At 40.9% G+C, this 17,126-nt stretch overlaps 1 protein-coding gene across 1 annotated transcript; it reads left to right on the top strand.

Moving 5' to 3' along the window:
• The first annotated feature begins 1,068 nt into the window (after window positions 1-1,068).
• On the top strand, window positions 1,069-10,318 carry il13ra2 (interleukin 13 receptor, alpha 2). The gene is made up of 9 exons (XM_017431932.3): window positions 1,069-1,326; window positions 2,320-2,504; window positions 4,057-4,213; window positions 4,359-4,479; window positions 4,950-5,134; window positions 5,247-5,401; window positions 7,249-7,396; window positions 8,505-8,622; window positions 8,719-10,318. Exons 1-9 carry the CDS (start codon window positions 1,254-1,256, stop codon window positions 8,840-8,842), a joined length of 1,266 nt encoding a protein of 421 aa, XP_017287421.1. The 5' UTR covers window positions 1,069-1,253; the 3' UTR covers window positions 8,843-10,318.
• The last annotated feature ends 6,808 nt before the right edge of the window (window positions 10,319-17,126 follow it).

Here is a 17,126-nt window from a genome sequence, read left to right as displayed (position 1 = left end):
TGATCAAACAGCAAGTGATAATAAGCCTGCGCTGAATTCCTGTCTGCAAACCGACCTGAGGCGAAAAGCTTCATCTTTTTTATAGATGAACACTCACCTGATGTCACAGCTCCTGGATGGCTGCCAGAAGAATGAAACAGACAAGAAGGAGAACTGCTACATTTAAAACAGGGCTGGTGGAGAAACTGCGCTGGAAACAAAAAGAGACAGAATAACTAAAGAGACACAAACGAGCAAATCGCAGAAGGCAGGAACACATGACACCAAGCAAAACTAACAGTGCTTATGGGTGATACTTTCAAACCTAAGAACGCTACACCAGCCGTCAAGCACGGTGGTGGTAGCTGCATGGAAAGTGGAATGGAATCACGAAGAAGGGGGACAAACCTCCAACTTCTCCAATTTTGCCTCAGATCAACAGAAGAGACTTGGACACAGTGTTGTTTTCCAATAGGACAATCGGACACACATCGGAGCTGGTTTCTGATTGGATAAAGCAGGCTGACATCAACAGCCCAGACCTCAACTCCATGGAAAATTTTTGACCTTTGCTTAAGAAGGGTGCCAAGAAACCAGCTAATTTAAAAGAACTCCATCAATTCTGCAAAGAAGAAGGGTCAAATACTCAGCCGCAATTATAACAGAACTGTTACAATTACATTATATATATTAAAATTAATATGATAATTACATGCATGGTAAATGTATGTAATTTGCTGACTACTACTGTAGGCATTCTCATATTTTGTTGTTACCTAATGTCCAATGACGTCACTGTTTTAAGGAGCAAACAGACATAAACCTCTGAACCTGAGGAAATCTGGAGGCTATGGCAAAGCCAGGTGTACCCTGCTGCAGGTAGCTGAGCAACTGCACAAACAAAATTTTGAGAAATCGCCCGAGCACGTTCGAGGGAAAGGGAGTTCAGGTCTCAGGTTAGTTAAGTGTCTGGTGATCCTGAGGCTGCGGGTTCGAGCCCCGCTTGCGTCAGCATCTGGCGCAAAGCCAAAACGTGCGTGTTGAAGCAACTCTTCATTAGGGAGGAAAAAAAGGGTTATCTCCACTCCCTTATAGAGGAGGGAAAAAAAGAGGCCATCTTTTGATCTGCTCACGTATATAACTACCTCAGGATCTCCGCTTCAGTCAGCCGGCGGTCTGGGTGAGTCAGATCCGTCAGTTTTCTGGGCATTTCCACGTCTTCCTCCAGCTGCTGATCCGTTCGCTCCCCGGTTCGGTTATCTGCCGCTGCTCCCATGGCCTCCACATCCCCACTCACCCCTTCCTTTTCCCTGATGCTGCTCTTCCTGACCCGCGGTGGACTCACAGGTTGGTCCAGATGTTTGTCATTTCATTTGAATTTTTTTTTCTTCTTCTGTGTCTCTTTAAACCCAGATTATCACTGCTGGGTAAATATAGGGAAAAGGGAATCAGGAATGTTTTTTGGTTGTTGTTGTTTGTTTTATCTAGTTTTGAGTGATTTGGTCCAGGAGTTCAGAGATTTTTACGCACCACTTGTGCAGTGACGCAAAATGCGCTGATTTTAACGAATGCGTCTCAAAAGCATTTTTTTTAATGTTTAAAACGTGTTGCGTGAACATTTTTAAATGAAAGGCTTAGCATTCCCGCGAAGGAATGCGTATCACCCGCCGCACTTCATGCCAGAAATTTCGATTAAGATTAAGATTATGATGAGAAAGTTGCAACTGTTTTGGTCGAACCTAGAAAATCACATTAAGCACAATCTCATGTGATATCAGAGCATGTGTTTGGGATTACTTTCAGTTATTACCACATCAGATTTTAGCTCAATATCTATAAAACTGACGGAATTATAGACCTTTTAGTGTTGGGTGATGTGGATCATTTGTGGCAATCTTAAATTGAATAAACTCCAAAAGTTAATTAGTTGTGGATGCACATTCAATGATTGCGTTTTGAAAGTTTCATTCAAATCCGCCCAGTGGTTCATTAGATATTTTGCTAACAGACAAGCATGGTTGACTGCAACAGGTAATGATAAAGTTTTCAACCTTAAGCAATTTGTAGCCCTCGGAGTATGTGTTGTGAATGACTCTCAGCTACAACCACACCTGCTTTTAGCTCAACATCTGCAAGACTGACTGAGTGGCAGCCATGTTTGTGTTTGCTAAGGTTCATTAGATGTGGCGGCCATCTTGAATTGAGTTAGTTCCAAAAGTTAATCAGTTGTAGATGTGTACCTAATGATTACTATGTGAAAATGTAATTAAAAATGCTTCAGTGTTTCACGAGAAACCTTGGTAACAAACAGACACCCTTTTCCTTTTTGGTGATAAAAAGGCCTTTTGTTGACACATGCTGCTCAGTTTGCATTGGACCCCCCCGAGGACCTCAAAGTCTCCGACCCCGGTCGTCTCGGATACCTGGATATTACCTGGAGCCCACCAAGCAGCCTGGTGAACGTAACCCAGTGCCAAATACAGTACCAGCTGGAGTACTTCAACCCCTTCGGGAACACATGGGCCGTGAGTGTTTATCGTTTCAGTCACTTCTGACGCTGATAGCATCTTCCTGCACTAATGCCAAAAATAATTAGTTTGCATGTCAGAATTATGATTTGTGTCCTAGATAATAAAAGAGCATTGAACTGCTTTTTGAAATACATTAAACATCAATTTCGAGTGGGTTTAAAAGCTGTATGTATAAAATAATTTAAACTGGGTGGGAAGAAAGAAACAGGTTTGTCAACAAGCTCAGTTTTTTTTTTTTTTCTTTAACAAGATTTATTTTGGAGCGCTGCATGTTTTGTAAATCTGCCAACACATCACAAATGACTGCATAAAAGCTGCTAAAGCGTGGAGTCAGTGGAGCTGCAGAAACTCTGCTTGTTCTGCTCCTACTTTTTTTAATTGTATTTGGATTTAGAAAAGGAGAAAAAATAAATCAACAAGAAACAACAAACGAAGCAAAGATGGCTCAGATTAAAGCAACAACCTCACTGTTAAGGTTGGTAAAGTTTATCTCAAGTTAAGAGTTTTAAAAAAATACTACTAAAGATGAATTATGTACATTCCAAATGGTTCTTTTTCCACTTAAAGCAAAAACAAATAAATAAATATAAAAATTGTAAAAACTGTATTTTGTCAGTAGCAACATTAAGAAAGTTATATTAGTGTCTCGCTTTGAAATACATAATAAATCTATTTTTGGGACTCTCACCATCTGCACAAATAGAAAAATGAACATGTTTTAATTTTAGATTTTCTTCTGAAATGGGCTTCTGTGGAGAAGTTATGAACAGTTAATAACTTACCTGTTGTAGATAGACCTTTTTCTTCTTCTTTTTAACGTGGTGTGGCAGTCTTTTTCCTGTAAACACGTACAGCCGTGGACTGGGACAAGCTAAGCTTAGTTTGGGTGCCGTGTGATGCATAAGAATTCACCAGCTAACGGCAAGTCTGAATGAGGCCAAGGCCGAGGCCTGTGCGGGCTGCCGCCGTCCTAAAGCAGCTCAATGATTTCACAACGTTTTTCACTCAACTGCCACTTCCGAAACCTTTACATCACCGCCATTTTCGCACGCCACGGTCATGGACATGGAATTCTGTAGCTAGCGGCGGCAAGGTAACGCTGACAGCAGCTAGCTGTAGCACTTCCTGCAGGAATATCATCATATTTCTGCAAAACTGACAGTGATGTAAAAGCTTATAAAGTACTCCTCATGTGAATCACTCATATTGGAATTGTTTCAAGATGGCAGAAACCCACTTTGATCCTGGCCCTGCTCAGGCTAGCTGTTAGCTCGTCGTTTTGGTTGTTCAAATCTGCAACAGGTAACATGCTAATGATCCTAACCTCTCCACTGAACCTTGTTTCAAAAACATCTGAGCTATGGTTTATTTTTTCAAGGTTTTTTTTCCTTTTAAGTTTTGCTGTTTCAGACATTACCCCTCGGTAAAATGCCCTCCTGATGAGTGAATGTTGTTCCTAAAGGCGTTTCTGAGGGTGGTGGATGAGAGTCAGAGCAAAACTGTATCTGTCAGATGTCGTAACACGCCCGTGTGTTTGGGTTGGCAGGCCCTCAGGACAACTAGGAAGACCTACAGCGCCCAGTTTGATCCATCAAAAGACGTCATGGTGAGAGCATACACCTTGGCGAAGGGTCCCTGCACCGACGGCGTGCTGCGCAGGAGCGAGAACTACACCGAGCTGATCCAGAAGGCCCCCAGCACCGGTCAGTCCCGAAACCAGTTTACGATCAAAGAGGAGATGTGTGACGAAAAACACGCGTAGACTTATTCGTTGTTGGTTGTTGTTTTTTGTTTTTTGTTTTATATATATATATACATATATATATATATATATGTATATATATATAGGAATTGCGGGCACCGAAGCCAAGGAGTTCACGTGCATGTTCCAGAACATGGAGAGGGTGGAGTGCACGTGGACAAGGAGCCTGAGGACGCCAGCCGACTCGCAGCAAAATCTGTTTTTCTGGTACGTCCCAGACAAAACATGTTATTTACAATAACTTGAAAACAAACCGTGGAGGTTTTTCGGGCACGTCCCACTGGGAGGAAAGCCCGGGGCAGACCCAGACGTCACTGAAGGGGTTATGTATCCTGGGATCCCAGGAGGAGCTGGAGAGCGTTGCCCTGGCGGAAGGGGGGGACAGGGATGTCTGGGTCTCCCCTCCTGGACCTGTTGCCTCCTCAACCCGACCACAGATAGGCAGCAGGAAATAAAGGGAGGGACAAACTGTGTCTGAAAGCTGTGTGAACTTTCCAAATGAGCTGCACCGACATGCATCAGTTGTTCTGTTTTCACTTTCTTTTTTTTTAAAAATTTTCTTTTTAATCCATGCAGGCAGAAGCTGTTTTGTCTTACTGTTCTTTACTGTTAATTGCTCTTAACACTCCCAGCATATCCACCTGGATGAGCATGTTTTTGGTCTGTCTCCTCCCCAGGTACAAAGCTCTGGAGCAGGCAGTGGAATGCCCCAAATACATCCTGTCAGCTGGAGTCAGAAGCGGCTGCCTGTTCTCGAGAAATTCCCTGGTTGAATTCTCTGATATCATCTTCTGCGTAAACGGCTCCTCCTCTGAAGGGCCCCTGAAGCCCGTGTTTGCATCCCTGCAGATCCAAAACCACAGTACGTAACCCCCCCCCCTTTTTTTTGTTGTTTCCCGCATCGTCCACCAGATCTGTTTCATTTCCTGCTATATTATCACAAAATATTGCTCATGGTTTTAATGTTTTTGCAGTAAAGCCTGCAGCCACAGAAAAGCTGGATCTGCAGGCAGGTTCAGACGGGCAGCTGGAGCTGCTCTGGGAGAATCCTGTGACGAGGCTTCCTGGGTACTGCCTGGAGTGGGAAGTGGAGCACATTCATGAGGGACCTGATGGAAAAATAACCATGGTACAATGATCTGATATGTGCTTTTTTTTGTCGTCGTCTTTTTTTGTTAAGGCTTGTCATTTTCTAAAAGTCCTTGCAAGAGTTTGGAATCATTGCAGGAGGAGTTTAATAAGTATTAATGTAACTGTAAGAACCTGCAAGATTTCATACACACACTTTCACGCCTTCTGAATTGATCTAAAACACTGATTAGCACAAATTTACCCCATTTCATTCACTTAAAGTTGTCATTGTAAAGTGATTTTTCTTGACTTGACATCCCCCTTTTTAAAAAGGTTCTTATGCCTCTTAGAATTCAAATTTTGCAGCAATTCCTTAGCAGAAACAAGTTAAAAAAAAACAGGAGAAATGAATGCACATTGACTGCTCAGGTTTTCAAATAGCAGTATATGTGATGTCACATGATGCTGCAGGATGTGATGCTCAGAGTATGTGTTGTGAATGAGTGCCAGCTACTGCCATGCCAGATTTTAGGTCAATATCTTTAAAACTGACAGAGTTACAGCCATTCTTGTATTGGCTAGTGTCAAAGTTTCATTTAAATCTGCCCATTAGGTCATCAGATATTTTGCTGACAGAGGAATGAGGTTAACTCCAACAGTTAATGCCAAAGTTTTAAGTTTAGGATCAGTCTCAGCCACTAGCACACTAAATTTTATGTAAAACTAACTGAGCTGTAGTCATTTTTTATGTTTTCGAAGAACAAAAACAACAAAATGCGCCGCAAACACGTGAATGATTCAAACTCCAAAACAAACAAATGAGAAAAACAAATGCAACAGAAAAACGCTACAAATACCAAAAACACCAGCAAGTATGAAAAGCTGCAACCTCACCCCACAAAACAGAAGTGCACCAGACCACCAGGGGGACTCTAAGTTGGATATTTGCAAGGAGGAGGGAGACACGGGCATATATAGGTATATAACGTCGATGGGAGGTGGGCTGACCGACATCTCACTGCCAGCACCGCGTCAAACGGCAGGAAGACACCGCTAAAGCCAACCTGGAGTTCCCCCTAGTGGTCTGGTGCACTTCCATTTTGTGGAGTGAGGTTGCAGCTTTTTTTACTTGCTGGTGTTTTTGGTAGTTGCTGCATTTTTCTGTTGCATTTGGAGTTTTTTTGTGTTTAGCCGTTTGTACCTGTCGGCCGCCGTAAAGTAGTCAGACACTTGACCCTTTCCTCCATTCTCCCCTATCTGATGTCAGTCTGTTTACCTTCAGAGAGATTGTTGTGCAGACACGATTTAAAACCCAACAACCCGTGAAGAAAGAATGTTTTCTAACCTGGCAGTGAACAACAGCTTCATTACAGCAAATCCACCCGTGAGCGTCACTCAGAAAACTGACAGGAAAATACCAGATTATTTCACTCATCCGTAAAGTGCAAGTCTTTGATCGTCATGTGTAGACCTGGTGCGGATTGTGTTAACACCCCACGGCAATTATAGCTAAAACAAAAATAGTGAAATACTTGGGTGGGGCCTGCCCCTTGATGTATTAAGCTGGCAGCAGCCAAAGTACGTGTGAGAGATCAATGTTATCTACTATCACACCAAATTTGAGCTCAGGATCTGTAAAATTGATTGAGTAATAACCATTTTTGTGTTCGCTGAGGATCCTGCAGTCGGCCATCTTGAATCAGGTTGACTTTAAAATCACAGAGGCACCGCCAATCTAAAAATCTAAAAAAAAAAAAAAACCTATATAATTTACAATATACAAGCTTTGGGATGTATTTGGGAGTCAGACAGAGAAGTGCAGTTTTTCATAATTCCACCGTGTTGATATTCTGTTTCATTATTTCCTTACATGTTTGTAATGACTTAATTGTAATTATTTTGCAGAGAACCGTAGAGACCAAAGAGACCAAGCTGACTGTGCCGACCACCCTCCACATGGAGAGAAACTGCTTCCAGGTCCGCTCCAAGCTGAGCACCTATTGTGTCGATGAAACCCTTTGGAGCGACTGGAGCAATGAAGTGTGCCACTCAGGTAATAACGTGTTACAGAACTGCAAAAAATGGAATTTTCCAACCTTTGTTTTCTTTGGGGGATAATGAAAATGTATCGTCTGAGATTCAACAGCCCCTGGACGCTTTCTTCACATATTTATGTGTAATTTAGCGGCTGAAAAGCAACTGCATTAAAAAATGTGAATGTCTCAGCGTTCCCATTGTTGTTTTCCTGTTCGTACTTTCTGCCCTGCGTAGCAAACCTTCAGCTACTTTAACCACTTATATGTCAAAATATTCGGCTCGTTCAGGACGTCACAGCTATGACTTTAGGTTTTTGTCACTTTTATACTTTTTGAAATATTTAACTTTCCTACAACATTTTTTCCCATCAAAATGATCAGAGAACTTAACCTTTGAGCTCTTTGTATCTACTTTTGGTTTTGTTTTGCTAATTTTAGGTTTTGGGTACAATACTGCTGCTTTTTTTCCCTTTAGCTGCTGTTTTAATGGTCTTAGCTTTTTGCTACTGTGTTGCAAGTTTTTTAACTTAACATTGTAGTTTCAGCTTTTTCCACAAATGTTGCCCAGCTAAGGTTCAGGTTCTTGACAGTTGATCATAATATGATATTAATAATCTGTTTCAAACTCTAAACCAGCTAAAATGTCAACACAAACTAACAAACAAACTTTGAGCTAATATCCTTGTTCTGTAGAAGTCTTCAGCCTCACGTCTCTCTGTCTACCCACAGATATATGTCGATGGTGATCAGTCTGTGGAAACTTTAAAAGAATAAATAAATGAAAGAGCACCTTGGGTTTAATGGGGGCAAAAAGATAAAAAGAAAAGTAGATTACATTTCACATCAATGGCAATACTTACCCAAAATAACCAAACACTTTCATACAACTGAACAGATAAGGTACCCAGAAATGTAAAATTAAACACATAAATCGTAATATTATTGCTGCTGGGCAAAAATCTCTAAAAAATGTGGGATGTGTAGAGGTTTTGGTGTGTAGAGGTTAAAACTTGAACTTTTCCTCAATGAATTATTTGATGATTGACTCCTACGTATTGTTGACACCTTCACGTATCGATGATTTAATGTACTTCAAAACAAATTTTGTTTGTTTGTCGCGTTCAGAGAAAGAAGAAGCTGCACCCGAGCTGAAACCAGACCCGGCGCCTGTCTGCATCTACGTCGCCATTGCTGTCATCGCCCTGCTGATAGTGTGTCTGAGCGTGTGGGCAGCGATAAAAATGTGAGTGGAAAACACACACACACACACGCTGTGGTATCCCCCCTGAGATATACGACTAAGGTGAAACTCTCTGAACTCTTCCTCTGTTTCAAACAGGAAGAAAACGGAACCGGAGAAGAAGCTGGGCTCTCGCCTCGCCTCCCTGTTCGCTAAAACTTCCACCTATGCGGCTGGGAAAGTCTTCAGTGGGAAGCAAACCTGTACTGACGCCATAATCTGAGATTATTTCAAGTACTTTATTTCATTTGGTTAGGGTCATTGTGTGTATTCCCTGAAACTGTAACCACTGACAGCACAACTGTGCGACATACTGTAGTACACTGAAGCTTGTGCCGTCTTAGAATAACCAGCTGCCTTTCGATTCCACATTTATTGACATTTTTACTCTGGATTTACATTTCTATGCTGATTATGTAGACTTTGCTTGAATCTGTGTGGACTTTTCTGAAGACGGTAAAGCAGAACCGGAGGGCCGTTGAGGAGAGAAGTCCAGTGTTTTTTAATTTAATTTTTGTTTTGTTTTGTTTTTGTTGATTGTTTACTTTTTGCCACAAGTCTTGCAGGCTGATTTTCACTCAGCCGGAGGTCACATAAGCTGCAGGGGATTTGCTGTCGATGTTTTACGGTTTGTGCCAGATCTCTTGCCAAGATTTTTAGTTACCAGGGGTCACATTTATAAAACGGGGCCTGAAACGTGCCTGCGTGGCCTTCCACGCAGAGCTTGTGATCTATAAAACCCAGACTTGACGGGAAAATGTGCGGCCCCTAGCGCAAACTCTGACCCACGCGTACGCTCGTTTTGGAGACGGGAAACTGGTGACACAGATGGTGAAGTGGGGGACTGAAGCCACACTGCATTGTTATTCCCCTCAGATATTTAATTTCACTCCACAATCAAACTTTAATCTTAGATCGACCTTATAATAAGCTTTCAAAACAGCTGGTGAGTCATAGGGACCTTTCAAAAAAAAAAAGGCCTTTAAGCCAACTTAAATCTTAAATAAGTTTTTAAGTTTTCTCCTCATCACATTCCTCTCCCTGGATGATCACCAGGGTGATGTGTACCACAGATTGACACATGAGGGGACAGTGGCTCCCCCCTCAGCGCAGAAGAGCGGCACTTTAATACCGCTCACACCTGAGCGCGCTCCCTCATGGTGGCACGCCCAATCAGTTTTTGGCAGACCATCACTTTATGGCACGACACTGTCCATCCTTCTTTTAAATGGTGTCAGTTCGGGTACGCCCTTACCTCCACCTGTGGCTGACATGCTCTCTTTTATAAATGAGACCCCAGGTTCTTTTCATGTTAATCCATTTATATATCTATATAGATATAGATATATAGATATCTATATCTATATCTATATGTATATTTAATCCTGTTGTTTGATTGTTTTTGCCAGTCTTGCCAAAGAGGAACTTAGGAAAAACAGAAACAGAAAATAGAAGATCCAAAAATGTCTCTTTAAGCCAGTGAAGTCTTCTCTCAACTACCTGTAATATTTGCAATATAAGTTTATGTTCAACAGCACCAGGAGGGCAGAGGGTGTCAGTATTCTTTATGCCGAGTCATTGCTACCTTTTTTTTTTTGGTTTGTTTTTGTGGATCGTATTTAAAACCCTCTCGAGACGGATGTTTGCGGCTGCTCTTTGTGCAGCACATGATTAAATGCCTCGAGTTCGTCGAATGTTACATTAGAGGTTCAGTGCATTTCCTTTGCGCTTTTTGATTTTGCTGAAGAATTTTCCCATCATATTGTATTTATGACGCAAAAACAAAAAAAAAGTACGCGCTCGAAGGTGCATCACGTGCAGCTTTTGCGCGAAAAATTTTACCATGGGGTTTGCTCCTTAGCTGTATATTTAAAAAACAGAAAAACAAGAGAACACAAAATGTTTTACAATTATTATGTATATATTAAATCCACAATAACTTAATAATATTCCTGAAGAGAAAAGAAAAGGAACTTGATTGGTCACCAGCTTGAATTTTTTCTTCTTTTTTTTTTATGTGATAAGCTTGTATTTTGTTGTATTTGCAGGTATTTTTATGCCGATTCTTTCCTCCTTCCCAGTGTTTTATGTTGCGCATTTTGACGCATTTTTGTCATTCGTAGACTATTGTAAATGTTTAGTGGCTTCGGTTAAAAAGAGGAGAACCTAAAATGTCTGGGCATCGTAAAGGAAAAGATTGTTCTTCCCTAAAGATCTGCATTTCTGGGACATTTAGGGGAGACTTGTGTTACAACTGTTTTGCCTCCATGTTTAAATACCAATAAACCTCCAGCATGAAGCTCATGTACTGATTGTTCCGATGACAGATTTCAGCTGTCCACTACTGGGATGTGTAGTTTGAAATAAAGTATTTTGCTACAATGACTGTGCGCTGTGGTGTTCCTTATTCCTGATTATTAGACTTTACCATCAGTGAGTCTACTCCAACAAGCAGAGTGTAGTTTAATGGAACAAAAGCTGAAGCTCAGACTGATAATATCACCAGAGCTTGATGTTGTCTCGACTACTTGATAACTGTCTCCTAAAAGAGCCAAAAGATGAATGAAAACACAAAATACTGAGGGTTTTATCTTCCTTGGTGCCTTCTTACAGGACCAGATAGATTATTTTTAGCTGACTGGAGTCAACATTCAAAGGTAACATTAAAAACATTTTTTTTAAAAACTAGAGAAAATACATTTTCTGCAAAGCTGTGATGTGAATGCTGACTGCTGAAAATGAAGCATAATGCCTTGGTTAGTGAGCTTAATGTTCAGTCATGTCACTAAATTGGCCTTTTGTCTTCCGATTAACCCTTTCATGCATGAATTATGATCACTTCAGCCAGGATTTTTCTTTCATCCCCAAAGTGTTTCACAATTTGAGATTTTCTTCTAACTGGCAGTGTACTGCATGATGCACTAGTGTCCACTTTAGTGCTCTATGCGCAGTTATAACATAAAACTACAAACATATACAGCTTTTAAATAGCTGTTCACTGCAGTGACTGCTGTGCATGAAAGAGATAATATAAAAAAATTAAGTTACTACCAACAAACAGGTGACACCTGATGTCCTCAGATACTGATCGCAAATCAGATAGATAAATAGATAGTTACTTGTCCCCATTAGGGAAATTTGTCTTGGACATTGGACATTGGTTTGGTTACGAGGGACCCACTGGTAGGCAGGTACAGAGGAGTCAGAAGTCATCCGAGTCCATCTGAAAAAACCAGGCAGGGGCAGGCTAAATCAATCAATCAATCAAATTTTATTTGTATAGCACATTTCTAGCTTAGATATGTCTGGTTTTACTTCGGCTGTACAGCGGGCCTGGGATACTTTTAGATAGTTTGGTACCGTTAGTTTTAGTTTTAGCTTAGTTTAGTTCTGTACATTTAGTCGTGCTTAGATCTGTTTGGTTTAGCTTAGCTTATTTAGATTAGTTATCATTGTATTTTGTACCTGTCTGTAATTTTGTTCATTATCATGTTCTGTAACTCTGTAATTTTGTTCTTGTGTTGTAAAGCACTTTGAGTCGCCTTGTGCTGAAAAGTGCTATATAAATAAATGTACCTACCTACCTACCTACCACATTTCAGCAGCAAGGCATTTCAAGGTGCTTTACACAATTAAAAAACAAAAATAAAAACAGCATGTGACATTGAATAAACAGTAAGAAAGAGAAAAACATTGAAGACATCAAAAACCCGCACTCTAACCCTAATTTAGCCATAAGCAACTCTAAACAGGTGGGTTTTAAATTGAGATTTAAAGGCACCCAGTGTTTCAGCTGTTTTACAGTTTTCTGGAAGTTTGGTCATTGAGTGGTCACGGGTAAAGAGTGCACTGGGAGGGAAAATCATTCAGAAAAGCAGGCAAGACATGACATGAAAACAATCCAGAATCATGACACAACCATCCACACGCCTTGGTGATGGTTTACCAAAGAACCTACCATATATGTGATGGTCGGAGAAAATTGGAAACTCCACACAGGAAAGTCCCAGCTGGGAGTCAAACCCAGGAGCTTCCTGCTGTGAGGCAACAGCACCAACCTGCACAGCTGTGCAGCCATATCTGCTTGATGTTGTTAAACACATCATTTATGATTATTATTACTTTTAATGAAACGTTTACTGTGAGCATTTGCATTTTTATGCAATTATTCTAAACACTTTTTTAAAATCCTTTTTTAAAGCACATTGTGTAGCTTCATGCACAAAATGTTCTGTTTGAACAAATCTTGACTTTACCTCTGCTATGTGTTGTGTTGCTGCAGCAGCTGAGCACATTTCACAGCTAGAAGACAACTCCCCCACCCCTCCTTTCCCCCATCTTACACATAAACAGTTGAGTTGCAAAAAACGGGAACGCTTGGAATCAGGGAATAAGTTCAGAAGTCTGACTCATGAGGACTGATGAGATAGCCTCTTCTGATTCTCTGGAAGTACTCAGAGGATGTTTCCAAAGAGGCAAGGCACTCTATCCTCCTCCTGTTTGAGCCTGTTGTTAGTATGTGTGTCCGTGTGTGTGTGTGTGTGTGTGTGATGTGAGTGTAAGTGTGACTCTTGTGTTTCAGTCCTTGCCATTCCGGCACACGGTTGAAATATTGTTGCAAAATTCAAGCACGCTCTCGCCTTTTGCCCTCTGTCTTGCGGGAACCGGTCTTCATTATCGCACACTCTATCTCTGCTGCAAACCGGGGGGGCGGGACACAATAAATAAATCCCTGCCAGTGCAGTTCCTTACAGCAGCTTAACAAGATGGCCGACGTGTGCTCTGCTCAGAGGGTCTTGGCAGAGAGAGAGAGAGAGAGAGAGAGAGAGAGAGAGAGAGAGAGAGAGATGAGCAGGTGTCAAACTCAAGGCCTGCAGGCGAGATCCGGCCCTTGGTAAAATTTTATCTGGCCCCCCAAGATAACATTTATATTTATTAGACCTGGACCTGCAGTTTGGGACAAACTGAGTCTCTATTGCTTCTCATGTTGCTTAAAAAACTGAGCCTATTTAGTGAATCATTACAGTGAGTTTAAAGCCCAAAAAATGAAGTTTTAACTTCTCAGTATTCTTTGATTTTTGATGTGGAAAGAGCACCGATCAAACTCTTGTTGATAAACTTGCAGCCAAGAAAAAATATTGGACATCTGACTTGAGTAAATGAGCATCATTAACCCAAGTGTCTGCTTAAGTGTATTTTGTCTTTTCAGTATTTTCTTCTCGTTTCAAAGCTAAAGTTAGCAGCTGTATGATTGGATTTTTGGTGATGCCTTTTTAGCCGTTTTAATGGAGAATGCTAATGATGTCTTCTTAAATCCAATCTATAATTCTATGTTTCTTCTAAATTATATGTAGCATGAAACTGTGAAAACATATTGAACGATTTGACATATTACATCTAAAACTAAGGTTAATTTTATGTATTTGTTCAATAAATACTGATCAGGATTGGCCCTTGGCTTTTTCGCCCCCTTGTGTAACTGAGTTTGACACCCCTGATGTAGAGGAAGAGGTTTCAGAATGTGAAGATCACATTTCTTAACATTTAGACTGTCAGTGACTTTGAAGAAGCAGCTAACTCCTGGACAAGAACAAGCACGTTAGCACCAGGCAAGTGAAGAGAAGCAGATGACAAAAAATGATGAAAATGAATGTTCCTTTTTCCCAAGAAATTGGGAACTCTCCCAGAATGGCTGCCAATAAAGATACAACCAGGACCGACATGGAGAGCACTACCTTTTCATTTTGAGGCAAAAGGAGATGGAGCATTTGCTAAACAACAACAACAAAAAAAAAACAACACTGAGAAGAGTGTAGACCTAGAATGGACAACCCCCCCCCCCACACACACACAATATTCACACTTTATGTGCAGCAGGACACAAAACCCACGTTTGGATGAGCTGGTATGAAATGTGTTCAAGGCCGACGTGTCCTCCAGTTCATTTTCTAATGAAATTCATAACTTTGTTTGTAAATTTGTTGAATTTTCACTCTTATAGCTTGATTTTAACAGATTTTTTTCCCCCATTTTATTAAAAAAAAAAACAAGTTGCGCTGTAGCTCATAAATGAGATCTAATGAAGGCAAAGGGAAAATATTAGTCACACGCTGTTTGTTTTGCTTGTTATTGGGATGCAGCAGACATCTGTGGAGTATTTTGACACAAAACTGTTCGGCTGTGTTGAATTAAAACCCCCAAAACACACCAGGGTCCTCCAGATCCATGATTGCTGGCCGAATAACAAATATGTGAGAGATGAATCTGTCTTCTGTTCCATCAACTAGGCCCTGAATTTTGATTTTAATATTACACAAGAGCAAATACTTTTAAGTTAATATACAGTTTTGAACAATCTATGAAAACAGGACCTCATTCAGTCACAAAGAGCACAGTAACATGTTTTAGTTGAGCATTCATTCCCTTTTTTGTCCAGGAATCTGCAGCATTGTAGCAATTAAACAACCAAATCGTGCATATTTGAAGCTATTTTCCCAATATGGTCTGTTTTCAGTGCCTTCATCTGTAAGGAGTCACTCAGTAAACAGTATGTGAGAAGTTAGGAGGTCAGGAGCTACATGAAGACACTCCAGGTGCATTTCCTAAATGTAAATCCCTCCTTTGACTATAATGTAGGAATCTCATGTGATAATTTTGTGGCCCACTTTTGCACAGACGGCAGATCGTCTTCTTCCGTGTTGGGAAAGCAACCACCTGTCTGGGTGTTTGATCACTGATATCCACAAGGTCAGACAGGCAGTTGACTCTTTCCCACACCACGTTACAGTGTTTGCGCTGTTCATCGGTCTGTGTCGCTGCACAGATGTGCCTTTCGAGTTGACTGAAGCGTGTCTGCAAAAATCCAGGACAGAGTGGTCGTATGAACCCCAATTCAGACAGAGTTAAGGTGTTGTTTAAAATGTAAAATAAAAGCAGAGCGCAACGATTCGCAAAACTCACAATGGAACACAGGAGACATATCAAATGTTTAAGCTACAAAATTGCACAATTTTTATAGGGGAATAAGGTAATTTTGAATTTTCATGTGAAAAACGTTGTTACAGGGCCATGTTTGTCACTGTGAAGCATCTCCTCTTCTTTTAACATTAGTCTGTAAACTTCTGAGGAGAGCAGCTGCTGGAGGTTTTAGAGGGAATGTTGTCCCATTCCTGTCTGATGGAGGATTCAAGCTGTTCAACAGTCCTGGGTCTGCTTAGCTGGATTTGGAGACAGTAGCGTTTCTGGATGGTGTTCACATGTGACTTCTTCTTTGTATGATAGAGCTTTAACTTTCATCTGTAGATGACATGGTGAACTGTGTTTACAGACGATGATCTGTGGAAGTGTTCCTGAGTCCATGCAGTGATATCCTCTGAGCTCAAAGATTTCTCCAGATTCTTGAAATCTTTTGATGATGTTATGAACTGTAGATGATGGGCTATTCAAAGTCTTCCCATTTTTTTGCTGAGGACCATTATTCTCAAATTGTTTCTCTATTTTTAGATGCAGCTTTTATGCAGTCTGGTGAACCTCTGCCCATCTTTACGTCTGACAGATTCAGCCTCTCTAAGATGCTCGTCTCATACCCAGTCCTCTTACTGACCTGTTGTTTACCATGTTCCATTGTGAATAAAATATGGGTTTATGAGATTTGCAACAACCTTTTTAGATTTTGGGTTGTAGGAAAAAAAAGTAAATCTAAAAACACACAGTGTAACTTCTTATTTTCTAACAGATAAATAAAAGCTACCCTAATGAAAATGTAGCATGGCAAAATAGGAGATAAAGCAACACATCTGAACACTTTCATTACCAGATTTTACTTGAGCGGATTATTCACACCTGGTTTCCTCCCTGCAGTCTTCAGTGTAACATTGTGTGGGTTAAATACGACCCAGGAGGCTTCGGAGAAGTGACGAGTGACGGGGAAGCAAGTCGTGGTTTTTGGGTTAATGTGTAATTTTGGTGGAGCCAGTCTTGATCGGCGATTGGTAGGAGGGTAATGTATAGCCCAGGTCCATTTATGTGCCTCACAGTCTTGGAGGACGTCCACAGGATCACTCCGAGGTGGACAGCAGCAGGTTTGAACTGTTAAAAAAGACTCTTAAGCAAATTTTTATGGGATCACATCAATAAAACATTTGTTTTGTTTGTTTGTTTTTCTCAGGTGGCAAGGCGTCAGAAAGGATGTTTGTCTCTGCCCCCCAGGCTCAGTAACTGGAATCTGTCCCTGCAGGGTGAAAGTGTGCAGGGCCCGGCTGGTTACTGCACCCAGGGGTCGGGCTAATCGCCATCAAATTCAAACTAACCAACGGGCAACGATTTCTTAAACTTCATATGCTGATATATTGTAACTGTGCTACTGGTGTAGCAGAAAAAAGAGCGGGTCAGGTTAAAAGCATTCAGAGGTAAATGCAACAGCCACAAAGGTAGTATGTGCATTTGCAGACTATCTTTTTAATAATATCAATAAGGCAAAAACCCGGCTTTAATGTAATGATTTGTAG

Source organism: Kryptolebias marmoratus, linkage group LG13, assembly GCF_001649575.2.
Source record: "Kryptolebias marmoratus isolate JLee-2015 linkage group LG13, ASM164957v2, whole genome shotgun sequence".
Classification (NCBI taxonomy): Eukaryota; Metazoa; Chordata; class Actinopteri; order Cyprinodontiformes; family Rivulidae; genus Kryptolebias; species Kryptolebias marmoratus.
This window is presented reverse-complemented; position numbering and strand designations above follow the sequence as displayed.